The sequence below is a fragment of the Ictalurus furcatus genome, chromosome 19, assembly GCF_023375685.1.
Source record: "Ictalurus furcatus strain D&B chromosome 19, Billie_1.0, whole genome shotgun sequence".
NCBI lineage: Eukaryota > Metazoa > Chordata > Actinopteri > Siluriformes > Ictaluridae > Ictalurus > Ictalurus furcatus.
Window position 1 is genome coordinate 1,545,230 of NC_071273.1, and position 17,132 is coordinate 1,562,361.

The window sequence follows — 17,132 nt, forward strand, 5'->3', positions numbered from 1 at the left end:
ATTTTCTTCAATAAATAAATGACAAAGTGTAATATTTTTGCCTCATTTGTTTAAATGGGTTCTTGTTGTCTACTTTATGACTTGTGTGAAAATCTGATGATGTTTTAGGTCATATTTGTGCAGAAATATAGAGAATTCTAAAGGATTCAAAAACTTTCAAACTTTCACAAACTTTGGTATAACAAAGGGTCATTGTCTTGTTTCATGCCCTTCTTTCTCTTGAGATTCAATTCTCAGACAGATGTAATTTTCCTTTAGAATTCATGGTATAATTCAGAATTCGTTGTTCCATTAATGATGGCAAGCCTTTCTAACCCAGATGCAGAAAAACAGGCCCAAAACATGATACTACCACTACTATGTTTCACATTTGGGATAAGGTTCTTGTGCTGGAATGCAGTCTTTTCTTTCTCCAAATATAACACTTCTCATTTAAACCAAAACAAAACAAAACAAAACAAAACAAAACAAAGTTCTATTTTGTTCTCATCACTTCACAAAACATTATTCCAATAGACTTCTGGTTTGTCCACATGATTTTTTTTTTTAGCAAACTGCAGACAGGCAGCAATGTTCTTTTTGGAGAGCAGTGGCTTTCACCTTGCAACCCTGCCATGCACATTGTTGTTCAGTCTTCCCCTGATGGTGGACTCATGGACATTAACATTAGCCAATGTGAGACAAGCCTTTAGTTGCTTAGAAGTTACCCTTAGTTCTTTTGTGACCTCACAGTCTATTTCACGTCTTGCTCTTGGAGTGATCTTTGTTGGTCGACTACTTCTGGGGAAGGTAATAATGGTATTGAATTCTCCCTAATTGTACATGTCACCATCTCGCCGGCAGATGGCGTTGTTGCGACAATGTGCACAGTCAGATGGCGCGCGCGTGCACGTGCTTGAAGTGCGAATGGACGATAAGACTTTGTTTACAACGGACATGTACACTTATTTAGGTTTCTGTTCTGTCCCCGCCCTGTTCAGTTATTGGCAGAGGTGAGAGGGTATGCTTTGAAGTATTACCAGCTGTCAGCAATTAAGGTAATTGTGACTGGTTATTTAAACATCGGGCGGTATTAGAGTAAAGACAGAATGAGTAATGGTGCCAGCCGGTAATGTTTCCATGCTCTGTCTAGTTTCCTGTTCCTTATTTCATGCGAAACTTAAACAAGTGTTTCATGCCCTAGTTAAACGAATGTTTCATGCCCTAGTTAAACGAGTGTGTCATGCCAGAGTTAAACGAGTGTGTCATGCCAGAGTTAAACGAGTGTTTCATGCCATAGTTAAACGAGTGTTTCAGGCAATAGTTAAACTAGAGTTTCATGTAATTGTAAACGCGAGTTTCATGTCATAGCTAAACGCAAGTTTCATGTCATTGTAAGACGAGAGTTTCATGACATAGTCTTGTTCTAAGTTTTGTGTTTCATGCCTCATTTCTAGGTAAATGATAGAAGTTTCAGTTAGTTAAAAGAGGTACTGTTTCCATGCCCTGTTTAAGTTCATGTTTTTTGATTTAGCTCTAGTTTTATGTTTAGACATTGTTTCCTGCCACCTCGTACTTTGACATTACTATGAAAATAAAGACTTTACTCCTGCGTTTACTTCCTGTCCAAGTCTTGTTTCGTAACAGAATACCGCCCCTCTCACCATGGAAGTAACAGGAGGGCGCCATGACGGGAAGTACTCGAATACTGGCTACGTTTCCTATCTGTCCAGTTTCCACAGAGAACTCCTGCCGGAGATGTATGGGTGAGGGAACCACCTGCTGCTGTTCCTTTTTCACAGCCAGGTGTACTTCGCCAGCCTGGCACCCCCCAAGCCTACCAAGAAACAGTGGCTGGGGTTCCTAGTATCCTGGTTTCATGGCCCGACCCGGGATTGGGCAGAGCAGCTGGCCCGTTCAGGGTTCAGTGCCCTCTATGACCTCACCCAGTTTTTGGAACTTTTTCTGAAGGAGTTCTCGCAGCCAGGGCAACTAAACAGCCTGGATGTACTGGAGAGGGGAATCGAGGTGGCGGACAAAGAGAACCTGCCATTGCACCTCTATTATGCATGGCTGGACTGGATAGATTCCACAGCTTAGCTTCATGTTCCGGTAGACGTGGAGGAGAGGACATCGAGATGCATGTCTGAGGGCTGCGGGCGGGAGACTCGGCTACAATGCCCTACCTGCAAGTAACTGGGTCTCCAGGAAGCATTCTTCTGCTCAAAGGAATGCTTCACGAGCAGCTGGCGGGAGCATAAATGACTACACCGGAAAGCCCATGCAGAGATCCAGCCCGAGGTCAACCTGGCGACCTCGGGGCTCCCACCTGAGGTCAACCTGGCGACCTCAGAGCTCCAGCTTGAGACCTACGGGGAGGTCTCAGCTCCAGAGCTCCAGCCCGAGTTCAACATTGCGACCGCGGAGCTCTCACCTGAAGTCAACCAGGCGATCTCAGAGCTCCAGCTTGAGACCTACAGGGAGGTCTCAGCTCCAGAGCTCCAGCCCGAGGTCAACCTGGCGACCTCTGGGCCCCCGCCTGAGGTCAACCTGGCGACCTCAGAGCTCCGGCCAGAGACCTGCGGGGAGGTCTCTGCTCCGGAGCCCCAGACCAAGGTCAACCTGGCGACCTCTGGGCCCCCGCCTGAGGTCAACCCGGCGACCTCAGAGCTCCAGCTTGAGACCTATGGGGAGGTCTCAGCTCTGGAGCTCCAGCCAGAGGTCAACTTGGTGACCTCGGAGCTCTTGCCTGAGGGCAACCTGGCGACCTCTGGGCCCACGTCTGAGGTCAACCTGGCAACCTCAGAGCTCCAGCCAGAGACCTGCGGGGAGGTCTCAGCTCCAGAGCTCCAGCCCACTTCAAGAGCAGCTGGCGGGAGCATAAACGACTACACCGGAAAGCCCGTGCAGAGATCCAGCCTGGCGAACTGGCAACCTGGCAACCGGGCGACCTCGGAGCTCCCACCTGAGGTCAACATGGTGACCTCAGAGCCCCAGCTTGAGACCTACGGGGAGGTCTCAGCTCCAGAGCTCCAGCCCGAGGTCAACTTGGCGACCTCAGAGCCCCCGCCTGAGGTCAACCTGGCGACCTCAGAGCTTCCACTGTCCAGTCCTGCCGAGGAAGCTGTCCTGCTGTCCTGTCCGGCCGAGGAAGCTGTCCCGCTGTCCTGTCCCACCGAGGAAGCTGTCCCGAGCTCCAGCCCCGCAGAGGACGTCTCTCCGAGCTCCAGCCCCGCAGAGGACGTCCCTCCGAGCTCCAGCCCCGCAGAGGACGTCCGTCTGAGCCCCAGCCCCACAGAGGACGTCCCTCTGAGCCTCAGCCCCACAGAGGACGTCCCTCTGAGCTCCAGTCCTGCTGAGGACGTCCCTCCAAGCTTCAGCCACACAGGGGACGTCGCCCAGCATTCCAGTCCCTCTGAGGATGTCCCTCCGAGCTCCAGCCACGCAGAGGATGTCGCCCAGCATTCCAGTCCCGCTGAGGATGTCGCCCAGCGTTCCAGTCCCGCTAAGGACGTTGCCCCGAGCTCCAGCCCTGTTGAGGTCGTCGCCCAATGCCCCAGCCCCGCGGTGGACGTTGCCCAATGCCCCAGCCCTGCTGGAGGTGGTGTCGCCTGTCTGCTGCCCAGCAGAGGCTACCCTGTTTCCTGATGCATCATAGGACAGATTACACAGGGGCCCAGGACCGCCATTGGAGGTGGGTGCTCTTTGGTGCTCCAGGAGAAATGCCTGTGGAGGGGGTTGTGTCACAATCTCGCCGGCGGATGGCGCTGCGGCTACGATGTGCACAGTCAGCTGGAGAGCACGTGCACGTGCTTGAAGTGCGCATGGATATAAGACTTTGTTTACAATGGACATGTGCACTTATTTTGGTTTCAGTTCTGTCCCCGCCCTGTTCAGTTATTGGCAGAGGTGCGAGGGTGTGCTTTGAAGTATTAGCAGCTGTCAGCAATTAAGGTAATTGTGACTGGTTATTTAAACGCCTCGCGTTGCTACGCACGTTGGGCGGTATTAGAATAAAGACGGAATGAGTAATGGTGCCAGCCGGTAATGTTTCCATGCTCTGTCTAGTTTCCTGTTCCTTATTTCATGCCAAAGTTAAACGAGTGTTTCATGCCCTAGTTAAATGAGTGTTTCATGCTCTAGTTAAACAAGTGTTTAAGCATAACAGTATGGGAACGCTTTGTGCGCGTGACCGGTATCTGAAGCTTGTGTAAAATCATGCCTCTACTTATAGGCCTGCCATGATCAGGTGATGTGGCAATTAAGCGCGTCGCATGATATATATATGGCACCTGTGAACCACGCCGTCAGCCTTATTATCTTCAGCGAGACTGCATGTCTGTTGTTTGTGTGACAAAAACGCTTAATTTCTACTCGATATTTTCTCAAAATCTCTGAACTTTTCTATCCCTTTTTTTTAGAGGAAAAGAGAGGTAAGTTATGAGTGAGAAAGAGTTCAAGAAGTGTGTTACGGCTTGCTCCCGTTTCATCACGGGGAAAAGTGCACACTTTCTGGGTGAAGTGTTAGTGGTGTAGTATGCGATGGCAGCCTCGAGAGGCTGCGCATGGTAACGCCTACATTAAGCAGCTCGGCTCGCGACTCGCACTCTTCTCGAAAAAAACGGAAGCCGAAGCGAGTCGGGTTTCAGAGCCTCGTGGATCTGGGCTGGCCGCTGCCGAGGCAGCTAGCCATCTCAGGTTCGGGGGATCTCTTATAGATCCGGAAGAGGAGCCAGAGACTAGCGCTGCTCTATCTCTTGCTCTGTCTTCCGGGTTCGGCTCTCCGCTGGATTTTGGAGTTCGCGTCGTGACTCCTCCCTCCGCTATGGAAAGCCAAAAGTTAATAATTCCTCTCTGACTCCAAGGAGTTAGAAGGATGTGTTAAAAACTGAGAGCAGCATATAAAGAGCTGCTTGAAGTGATTACCCAGTGAAAGTAAATCCCTCACACTGCAGAAACTGCCCTGTCTTCCAGAAGTTTATGACAAAATCTCAGGCTTCTGGGGGAAAACCACGCATAAGCCATATTCATAACCCCATGGTGTTGGATTATTCGGCCATTGTGGGAATGAACGGCATGGCTATTTAGCTACGCTCAAAGTAGAGGAGGCGCTTGCTAGCTACCTCTCTCCACCGATGGCAGGTAATTATGGGGGCCGGCTTGCATCCAAGATGGCATTGGTGGGCAAGCCTATGCAGTAGTAGTCTTGCTTGTGGGTCACAGCAGACAATGACAGGGTTGCAGGCCTACCAAGCAGACCTGCTGAGTGAGCTCAACATACGGCGGCATTCAAAAAAAGCCAGTTCCATCCCTGTTTTCTCGAGCTCACCTGGGCGTCCATGAGTGGTGCCTGGGCCAGCACTAGTGTGAGGGAGACCCAGAAGGTGAGTATGGCAGCCCGCCAACCCCCGCAGACAGCCAGGGGAACCGGGCAGCCACAGTCGTGGTCTGCTGTTAGGCCTGATCTGCGAATGGTCATAAAGGCCAAGCAGGCAAAGAAGAGCGGTCCTGAGGGGCCATGGAGGGATGTATCTGGGGACATGAGGTTGTTAGGGCAGGTAGCCCCCAGTGCTACTGTAGGGTCTTCCCTAGCCAAGGCGGTCCCCAAGTTTTCAGTGTTCTCTGGTCAGCGAGCTGTCACAGGGCAACGAAAATCTGATGCTTCCCTGCAATAGAATGTGGAATAGTTAACGTCACTAAAAGACCATCGGGCAGCGTGCAAACTACTGCCAAATGTGTCTCCTTGGGTTCTGTCTACCATAGAAAGGGTTACCGGGTCCAGTTATAGCTCGACAGGTATGCTCACCACAGCAGTCAGCACAGACCAGAGCCCGACGTTAGCGCAGGAAGTAAGCTCCCTTTTGGACAATGGGGTAATAGAACACGTACCCCGTTCCCAAAGGGAGGGAAGTTTACAGCCATTATATCCTGTTCCGCAAAAAAGTGGGAGTACGCGGCCAATTTTAGATCTGCGTCATCTGAACCATACTCTTCGGAGATACAGGTTCAGAGTCTGACGCTCAAACTTATCGTGCCACAGATTCAGTTCGAGAACTGGTTTGTGGCGATAGATCTAAAAGGTGCATATTTCCACATAGGAATATCGCTAGCTTTATCCTCTCGCACCTTCACAAAGTGCATGGATGTCACTCTGGCTCCATTGGGACTCCAGGGCATCTGTGTACCAAACTACCTGGACGACTGGTTGATTCTAGCATGATCCAGGGAGCTGGCGGTTCAACATCGAGATGTTGTTCTCACCCACATGAAGAGCTTGGGGCTCAGGTTGAATCTCAGAAAAGTGTGCTTTCCCCGGTGCAGTGGACAACTTTTCTAGGGGTTATAGGATTCTACTACGATGAGGTCATTTCTATCCCCAACATGCGTAGTGTCAATCCTATCAACACTGAGCAAGATAAAGCTGGATATTGGGAGACTTTGGGGTGGAGTCCACACATGTGGCCGAGGTCACATCTGTATGCTGCTCCCCCCATCGCTCTGCTCCCACAAGCTCTAGCGAGAGTTCGCCAAGACTGTCTGCTAGTAGCACCTTTTTGGCCAACTCGAAAATGGTTCTGAGAGATAATATCCCTGCGAGATGGCACTCCTTGGGAGATTCCCATCCACAGGGATCCACTGTAGACCCAGTAAACTGCACAATAGTTACAGTCCTGGAGCTCCTACAAGAACATTTCTCAGCGGGGTGGGCTCCTTCTACAATCAGGGTTACATGGACGCCATTTCACCCAACCAAGCCCCTGTTGAGGGAGCCTCTGTGGGGCAACATTCTCTAACTTCGAGGTTCATGCGTGGTGTCAGACGGCTGAGGCCCATCTGCAGGCCACACATACCTTCCTGGGACCTTCTGTGGTCCTGAAAGGTCTGTCGGGTGCCCCATTCGAGCCCCCAGAGTGTATCCCATCCACAAAGAAATTGTATGCACTCAAGTGGCAGCTTTTTGTCTTGTGGTGTGAGGAACGTCAGCTAGACCCAGTGAACTGCGCAATAGCTACAGTCCTGGAGTTTTTACAAGAACGTTTCTCAGCGGGCTGGGCTCCTTCTACAATCAGGGTTATTTGGCCGCTGTTTAGGCCAGCCATGCCCCTGTTGATGGAGCCTCTGTGGGGAAACATCCTCTAACTTCGAGGTTCATGCGTTGTGTCAGACGGCTGAGGCCCATCTGCAGGCCGTGCATACCTTCCTGGGACCTTCTGTGGTCCTGGAAGGTCTGTCGGGTGCCCCATTTGAACCCCTAGAGTGGATCTACTGTCTCAAGCCGGAGGGCTGATTTATCACCCTCGGCCAGAACTCTGAAACTGTGGGTCTGGCCCCTGAGGGGCACCAGCTCATAGATTCTGGTCTCACAACTGAGATTGTAGAAACCATGTTAAATGCTAGAGCACCATCCACAAGGAAATCGTATGCACTCAAGTGGCAGCTTTTTGGCTTGTGGTGTGAGGAATGTCAGCTAGACCCAGTGAACTGCGCAATAGCTACAGTCCTGGAGTTCTTACAAGAACGTTTCTCAGCAAGGTGGCTCCTTCTACAATCAGGGTTACTTGGCCGCCGTTTCGGCCAGCCATGCCCCTGTTGATGGAGCCTCTGTGGGGCAACATCCTCTAACTTCGAGGTTTATGCATGGTGTCAGACGGCTGAGGCCCATCTGCAGGCCATGCATACCTTCCTGGGACCTTGCTGTGGTCTTGGAAGGTCTGTCAGGGGCCCCATTCCAGCCCCTAGAGTCAGCCTCTGAGAAGCTTCTGACTCTAAAGTTAGCTCTTTTACTGGCCCTGACATCTCTCAAGCAAGTGGGAGGTCTACAAGCTCTCTCTGTTGCCCCTTCCTGCCTTGACTTTACCCCTGGATTAGCCAAGACCTTCCTGTATCCTAGGCCGGATTATATTCCTAAAGTACCTACATCGGCTGCCCACCCTGTGGTGTTGCAGGCTTTCTGCCCTCCTCCTTTCCTCACACCGGGACAAGAGAGGATGCACCTACTGTGTCCAGTAAGGGCTCTCTGTACTTACATCCACCGCTCCAGCGAATGGCGTAAGTCAGAGCAGCTACTGGTCTGCTTTGGCAGTGACAGGAAAAGAAATGCTGTGTCAAAGCAGCGCATCTCTACTTGGATAGTGGAAGCAATCTCTAGGGCTTACGCCACCCCGGGCTCGAGTGTCTTGCAGTGACCCTTGGGCTTGGGTATTTTTGAACAGGCCGTACCCTTGGTATGACGGAGGGTATTGGGCAGTGGGCATTCCCGTTCCCATACTGTTATGCTAAATGCAATGTCGAAGTTTCCTTTGAAAGGGAACATCGGGGTTACGCATGTAACCCTCTTCCCTAAGAAGGGAACGAGACTTTGCATAGCACTGTCATACCAGGGCAGGCTTGTGAATTGTGTCTTCGCTTCAGATAATAGAGGTTGACAGCGTGGTTCACAGGTGCCATATATATATTATGCGACGCGCTTAATTGCCACGTCACCTGATCATGGCAGGCCTATAAGTAGAGGCATGATTTTACACAAGCTTCAGATACCAGTCACGCACACAAGGCGTTCCCATACTGTTATGCTAAATGCAACGTCTCGTTCCCTTCTCAGGGAACAGGGTTACATGCGTAACCCCGACGTTTCATGCCAGAGTTAAATGAGTGTTTCATGCCATAGTTAAACGAGTGTTTCATGTCATAGGTAAACGAGTGTTTCATGTCATAGGTAAACGAGTGTTTCAGACAATAGTTAAACGAGAGTTTCATGCCATGGTTAAATGCGAGTTTCATGTTATTGTAAATGAGAGTTTCATGTTGTAGTTAAACGCGAGTTTCATGTTATTGTAAGACGCGAGTTTCATGACATAGTTAACCGTGAGTGTCATTGTTAAACGATAGTTACAGGCCATAGTTAAACGAGAGTTTCATGTCATTGTCTTGTTCCAAGTTTTGTGTTTCATGCCTCATTTCTAGTTAAATGATAGAAGTTTCAGTTAGTTAAAGGAGGTAGTGTTTCAATGTCCTGTTTAAGTTCATGTTTCTTGATTTAGCTCTAGTTTTATCTTTAGACATTGTTTCCTGCCTCCTCGTACTTTGACAATATAAAGACTTTACTCCTGCGCTTACTTCCTGTCCTAGTCTTGTTTCGTAACAGTACACAATCTATCTGAATGTTGAGTGGTGAAGTCCAAACTCTTTAGAGATGATTTTGAAAACCTTTCCAGCTTGATGAGCAGCAACAAATCTTTTTCAGACGTCTTCAAAAATCTTGTTTATGCCATCATACACCTCCACAAACGTGTTGTGAAGATCAAACTCTGATAGATTCCTGTTCTTTGAATAAAACAGGGCACTCACTCGCACCTGATTGTTATCCCTTTGATTAAAAATACCTGACTCTAATTTCACTTTCAAATTAACTGCTAATCCTAGAGGTTCACATTCTTTGCCACTGACAGACATGTAATATTGGATCATTTTCCTCAATAAATAAATGACCAAGTATAATATGCTTGTCTCATTTGTTTAACTGGGTTCTTTTTGTCTACTTTTAGGATTTGTGTGAAAATCTTATGATGTTTTAGGTCATATTTATGCAAATATATAGAAAATTCTAAAGAGTTCCCAAACTTAAAGCACCACTGTACTTATAAACACTGTATTAATAAATGTATGGGTTTAAATAAAAGCCACCCCCTCTTTTTCTGCCTGTCTCTCTCTCTCCTACAGGTTGTTCAGTGCTATATTAGAACAGGCCACAAAAGAAAATGGAGGGACACCTATTGGAGGGAAGGCAGCAGACTTTGATGTGAAGGCCCTGCGTGCTTTTAGAGTACTGAGACCCCTACGATTGGTGTCCGGTGTTCCCAGTGAGTCATACACAAACAAATGCATTCACAATTCTAGCATATAGGAGTGAAGCGATAAAGGACTGAGTCAGTGAAAGTTAGTATTTCTTTAAATTAATAGAATGCATAGAGTGCAGTAGAGTTTCATGAACAGACTGGAGAAATGGTAAAGCATTGCTGTTTTCTGCCTGACAGTGCAAATGCATTCCAGTTGCACCAAAATGATTTTGACCTGATCATTCTTATGTGGTTTCAGGTTTACAAGTAGTGTTGAACTCTATAATTAAGGCCATGGTTCCTCTGCTACACATCGCTCTGCTTGTACTCTTTGTGATCATCATCTATGCCATCATCGGCCTAGAGCTCTTCATGGGGAAGATGCACCGTGCATGCTTTTCCTTCAGAAATGGACACAGAGGTCAGTGTCTGTGCCTTTCAGTTTATTACTGTATGCTTTATCATTTATTACTGAGTTAGTTTACATCACAGGAAATTGCTTATTATTCTTCATCACATTTGATAGATTGTAATAAGAAATTATGGATAATTTCAGAATTTAAATATAAAAAAATATTACATAACGTAACAGGTTTGAGAAGGTGTAATTGTGCTGTAAATCAATGCACAAAAATATGTACTAAATTCTTTATGCCTTAGGGCCTCTAGCTGAGGAGAAGCCTGCACCTTGTGCCCCAAATAATGCCCATGGGCGGCACTGCACCCCAGCCAACATCACCCAGTGCATGATGGGATGGGAGGGACCAAATGATGGCATTACAAACTTTGATAACTTTGCATTTGCCATGCTAACAGTGTTTCAGTGCATCACCATGGAGGGCTGGACTGACGTCCTCTATTGGGTGAGTCTGGTATGAGCCAACAATTAAACTACATCATCCTAGATTATGACAAGCCAATTTACACTCAAAAACATAAGAATTGCTGATGGACAGGCAGGTGTGTGACTAGGAATAGGATTAGGCACCAGAGAGAGAGAGAGAGTGTGTGTGTGTGTGTGTGTCTCTCTGTGTGTGTGTGTGTGTGTGTGTGTGTGTGTGTGTGTGTGTGTGTGTGTGTGTGTGTGTGTGTGTGCACTGCTTAAGTGATGAGATGGGATAATTGGAGTTCCATGTACTTCCAAACTTTCTAAACCCATGGCCTGTTATACTGGGCACAAAACCTGAACCTTTACATTATGAATAGCAACACTTTAAAGGCAAGGGATGTTTTTATCACAGCACCAGGAATCCAATTCAGGAAAAATGTACTTACACTTAGATGAATGTTTGCACACTAATTCATTAATTAATGCACTTTTTTTTATTATTATTAAATTTGAATTTTCTGCATCACTGAATTTGTTGCAGAACGTTAATGATATCTTAGATTATATGAACTAAATGCTCAAATTATCCTGTCTCTCCTTTTGTGTCTATGCTCCTTCTTCTCTCTGTACCTCAATTACAGCATCTTCAGTTGAGTAATCTTACTAATGCTTGACTTTGCTTGAAATGCTTTCACCTAAAAATTAACAAAAATTATTTGTCAATTCATAATTTTTAGTATCACTTTGGCCAAACTGTTATTGTCAATGTTGACTAGCTGTTACTACAGCTTCTGCTTTTTCCTGACTCCTCTTGTCTCTTCCATAATAAGATAATGGAACGTCCATTCACTGCTTTAAGAGCTTATTCAGGTCTTTAAGATGAAACATCTATGACAACAGAAGGGACTGTGTTTTATACCTCATTGTTCCAGCTGCTGTTCTCTAAGGGCTGTATTCAGAGTTGAGTAGGATGTAATACCAATGACAATCGCAATACTTTATCCTAAAATTCACATTTTCCATAATTGCACCTAAAGCAGATAAATGCCATTTGGGAGCAATATTAGTATAAAAAAAACATGACTTATGCCTAAAATAAATAAAGAGTAAAACGTAAATAATCATATGAATTAATTGGATGAATTGTTCACGCCTTTACGGCACTCTTGATTACTTTCTAGTTTACTTAATGCACTCAATGTTTTCTATTAATTTCAGGTGTGCTTTACCATGTTATTAGGTAGACCTTTGTAATATCATGGAAATAAGTCTGCAGAATTAGATAGTAATTAAACAATAACTAAACCAATATATACATGATATACGGGGTACAATTCATGGTAATTAATTAGTGTTTATTTGCAATGTGCAATAAAGTATTTTTTTGGGCAGCGGTCTGGTGGGGGTGGTGGTGGATGGGTGGGTTGGGGGTTCTGATTTGGCTCCTGCCATCTCACAGGTGCCTGCAGCAGTCTTTATGCTCTGTGTTTACATAAACCTAGGCTAAAGACACTCAAACTCATTCAAATTTTCCTCCACATGCTTCATGTCACCATACCTATCTTTTAACAAGTCAATTATGGCATCAACTTGCTTCATATAAGAGGTAGTTTCAAAACAAATGATTAGAGACAGTTTTAATGCACTATATCAGAATTCAAGTGGGGTATTTAAGGGCCAGTGCCTTTTTTGCCCTTGATACCATGGGAAAATCCAAGAAACTCAGCCAAGATCTTAGAAAAAATGTGGGACTCCATAACACTTCCAAAGAACTGAACATATCATAAGCAACTCTACAAATAATTTTATGCAAATATAAAAATCTTGTGACCACACAGACACTGTATCAATTAGTATGCACAAATTAACTTCCAGGGATGAGCAAACTTTGGTCTGAAAGGTTCAAAGGTTGAGTCGAGTTAAGCTATTAAACGACAATGCCACTAAATACTAACAAAGTGTATGTAAACTTTTAACCCACTGAAAAGCTGATGTAATAAACAAAAGCTGAAATAAACCTAGCTATTATTTTTTAAATTATCTCTTATGAATTTGGTATCCCTCAAACTAAGCTTATTCCATTAATCATTAAACATCATACAGTTAATATCTGTCAAAACAAAATTTAATACTTAACTGATAACTGACTACTGGAGTAACCAAAATAGATTAAAATCAAAGGGTGCTCTGGCTTTTTCTGCTGCCAGTAGTTCATATGGAAACACAGCAGTGACATGTCCAGTATCGGTATCAATGAGTACCAAGAAACATGTACTTATACTTGTATGCAACGTGAAAAAAAAAATGCTATTATTATGTCTATATCTGTTAGTTTTTTTTTCCCCCACCATCATGTTCAACAGCTTTAATATCATCTGAAAATGGCTCTGGATTGGCCTATGTGATTTACTGGCATGACTCTTTGATAGTAGCATAGAACACACCGCTGGTTATGACATAATTCACCATGTCCAAGAATTTTATTTGAATAATATTTAGATTTGAATAAAAAACAAAACAAAACAAAAAAAAACTGCTGGACGAATTAATTTGGCAGAAAGTGGGATTAAAAAACACACACCTCTATACTTCATACAAAATAATTTCAAAGCGATAACATTTGTTTAAAGCAAAAGAATACTTTTAAAGGGCTTTTCCCAACATAGATTGACACAATGTGCAGTTGATCTTTTGAATGGGCTTCATCTGGTCTTAAACATCCATCCATCCATTTTCTATTCCGCTTATCCTACACAGGGTCACGGGGGGCACAATGCGGGGGACACCCTGGGTAGGCTGCACTGCAAACCAATCGCAGGGCACAATCACACACCTATTCACACTCTACAGACTATTTGGAAATGCCAGTCAGCCTACAATGCATGTCTTTAGACTGGGGAAAGAAACCAGAGTACCCAGATGAAACCCCCGAAGCACAGGGAGAACATACAAACTCTGTGGAGGTGGGATTCGAACCCCCAACCCTGGAGGTGTGAGTGAAACATGTTAACCACTAAGCCACCATGCCCCCTGTTCTTAAACATTTCTGACTAATATGTTAATTTAGCTTGCTTTTTTAATGCCTGGCTGCAGCCTGACTAGGGTTTGGTGCAATGCAACCCACAACATTTAATGCACTCTTCTGCACAACTTACCTGAACTCCATGATGGGTTTTCTGGATAATATAATGAATCAGGAGCATGTTGGTTATGGCCATATTGCTGGTGGTCCCATCAGAGGAAGCACTACTCCCTTATGTGTGCTGCCCAAGTGCTGAGTGCAGACTTAATAATGACTCTCTGGGGAAGACAACAACAACAAAAAAAACACATTTTAACTTCTTATTAATAATGATAAAACTATATTGCACCACTTGTGGCATGTGCTAGTAATATTTTAGTTATTATGCTGCTAGCACTGGAGCAGCCCATCCAGTCTGCAGACACTGACCCCTATGTAAAAGAAATGATTGACACCTCACTCTGGGCAATCAAATATCTGGGCCATGATATGGGGATATACTGTATGAGTCTCTGCTCTGGAATATCAACTACTCGAGTTATATGGGCTTGCAAGATTGAGCATGTGTCACAGATGGAGATTAGATGTTCAGACCTAGAACTTCCCTTGCGTACACTCATGAAATGGGGAGCACATGAATATTGAGTTCTTTAAAAAAAAAGAAAAAGTGTTTTCTAGTAAGAGGAAGAATAGGTGACCAAAATGTTCCCTCCTATGGCAATGGGTGAAACCATGAGGAAATGATTCGTAATACTTTTATGTGAGTGTGAAGACCAGATTTACATCTGTGTTGGCCTCTATTTTCGTACTAGATTTAGGAAAAATCCAAGGTCTTGATTCACAAAGAATGACACATCTACCTGAAATAGTAGATGTTGAGATTCTTTACTAGAGATTTGATTAGGCATTCCTGTGGTGTCTGAGTTGGTATAAAAATGCATTTACAAACAGTGTCAGGTAATTATTCAGACATTTCATAGAGACATAATGTTTAGCCTCAACATAGTGGTGCCATGTCCACATGCGGCATGCTAGTGCAATCCCACAAAGCAATGCAGTTTATTAATATACAGCAAGTGTATATTCCAGAAGATCTTGCAATATTCAATGCTTATCAGAAGTTCAGCTTCTCAGCTTCATGGTTTTCTCTCACAAGCACCCTCAAATAATCTGGTTTGCCAGCAACTGACAAAGAGAAAAAAAGAAGGACAAACGTGCAGTGAACTGTTCAACATTATAAGAATATAACATAGTATTCTGCCTGATGTCTTTATTTTAATTCTTACAATAGGTGATATTCTGGTTATTATTAAAATTCTTCTTTTGTTTTGTCTTTGTTTGTGGTTGGTTCTCCAATCTTCCCACCTAGGACCTAATATATGTTTATCATGTTTCCTCACCATGATCCACTGACCTGGAATGATAGTATTACTACTACTAGTGTTGCCCATATGTCATGAATCTGTCTCTGAGCTCCTTGTAATACTTTGGTTATCATCTTACAGTTCTTAATGAGGGATTTCAGTTTGTTTTTTTATTTGCAAAATAATTCCAAAAACTTTTTTATGCTATGCCATTGTGGATTATTATGTGTAGACAGAGGGCAAAAAACTCAATTTAATCCATTTTAAATGAAATCCATTAAACAATAATTTGGGCAATATCTGAAGGGGTCGGAATACTTTCTGAACCCACTGTATACACTACCCAGATGTGAAGTTCAGAAGTATTGTTCAGGCTTGGGGGCAATGTGGTGCCAGTGGGGTACTGGTGGAGTGTGTATGGTAGAACACAACAACCTGCTGAAAATTAGGCTGTCAATCTGACTCTGGACTGCCTCAAGTTCTTCTTGGCATTTCTCAAATACTGCTGAATGCGAGTCCACTCAGATATTGTGATTGTCAGGCAGCACAATCCCTGCCTTACAAAAAAACTGCATTTGATTGATTTAGCTTGTTCCCTAAAAGTAGGATTTCACCAACAGTTTGAAAACCAAATGACCACTTTAACCACTCCTATGTGACCTAGAGAGTGAATTTAAATTGTCAAGTAAGGAAGTAGTGATTCAAGTGCTACCAATTTTTCCCCTTTTGTTCCAGACACCATCTGGATAAATTTTTGCACCTTTGAGTCCAGTCATGTTCATTTTTAGCATGGGGAACTGGACTATAGCTCATAAAAGAAAGAAGTGGCAGTTTTGTTGCCCTCTGTGTAAGTGTAACCAATGACTGTTTACTGTATATGATCAGACAACATGGCCCCACTGATGCCAATTGTGTAGTTTTAAAGCCTAAATTAGGTCGAATTGAAAATTGCCATTTTGACTGATTGCACAGTAGGTGAAAATTGGAGCCAGAGTCTCCATTTTTGCCATTTGCCCCTTCTTAATGTTGGGAGCATGCACAGTGAGAGGCACATGACAACTTAAGTGCAACAACTTAAGATGATGCATTGAACAGTGGTAGCTCAAAGTGGTAAGTACAGCATTAATAATTAATATGTAAAACATGTTGTTAAAATATAGTCTTTGCAGTAATTTTTGCAAGTATATTGATTTTTACCATTTTCTTGAAAAGATTTTAGAGGCCTGAGCCATGATTGATACAAATTTATAGATTTGTTACAGAACTGTCAAAGTTGTCAAGACTGTAGGTCTTTGATACAAAGTTTGAAAGATGTCAAATAAAGTGCACTGGGTTATAGTCTCAGTAAGAGCTTCAGCTGTGTCTTGGAAAGTGTGTGTGCATTCATGTGGCTAAACTGTAATTTCTACCTGTCCATCAGCCCATCTCAAAACTGTGAGAGCACACCATGAATCACCTCATCAATCATGCCCTTTTAATTATCATCAAATAACTCCCATAAAACACATTTATCATAAGGAAAAATATTGGGGGAGATATCAAAGTCAACGGAAAAAAGTAAAAATGCAGCTAGCCACTAAAAGGCCCCAGAGATATTTGAATATAAGATCTGAGACTCAACAGAAGATTGAGGCTCCAAGTGCAAAGGTTTTTATTAAAACAAAACCATATCTACAATCCAAAATCACAAGCCAAAAGCCAGGTAAAACAGGTCAATACACAATGAGAGCAAAATGAAACCCGAAGGTCAAAACCAAGTGAATGAAAGAAATAGTAAGTCAAAGGCCATGGCACATAAAATAGTCAACTGGCATCATATTGGTTAATCCAAATCAAGGTCCCTTCATTCCAGATGAGCACCGTCCAAATGCACCAGCCCATCCAAAGATCTCTGCCCCATCACATGAATCTCTCCATCCTACAATGGCTATTTCCATAATGACGTTGCACCATGTCACAAAACACAAGTTGTCCCAGACTGGTTCCACAAGAATGGCAATCAGTTTAGTATACTTCAGTGGCCTTCTACTCTATTGAATCCAAACGACAAAGAATGGAGGATGATTTCACAGTGAAGGGGGTTCTACCCAGGATCAGTGTGA

At 44.3% G+C, this 17,132-nt stretch overlaps 1 protein-coding gene across 10 annotated transcripts in view; it reads left to right on the top strand.

Annotated features, from left to right (window-relative positions):
* cacna1c (calcium channel, voltage-dependent, L type, alpha 1C subunit) overlaps positions 1-17,132 on the top strand; it is a 315,602-nt gene that overhangs the window by 119,991 nt on the left and 178,479 nt on the right. For all 10 annotated transcript variants that reach the window (XR_008388488.1, XR_008388489.1, XM_053649808.1 and 7 more), the window contains 3 exons: positions 9,700-9,839; positions 10,075-10,236; positions 10,476-10,678. Coding sequence is in view for 8 of the 10 variants with exons in the window: in XM_053649808.1 (XP_053505783.1) it covers positions 9,700-9,839; positions 10,075-10,236; positions 10,476-10,678 (505 nt within the window). In the remaining 2 variants the exon portion in view is untranslated. The remainder of the gene's footprint in view (positions 1-9,699; positions 9,840-10,074; positions 10,237-10,475; positions 10,679-17,132) is intronic.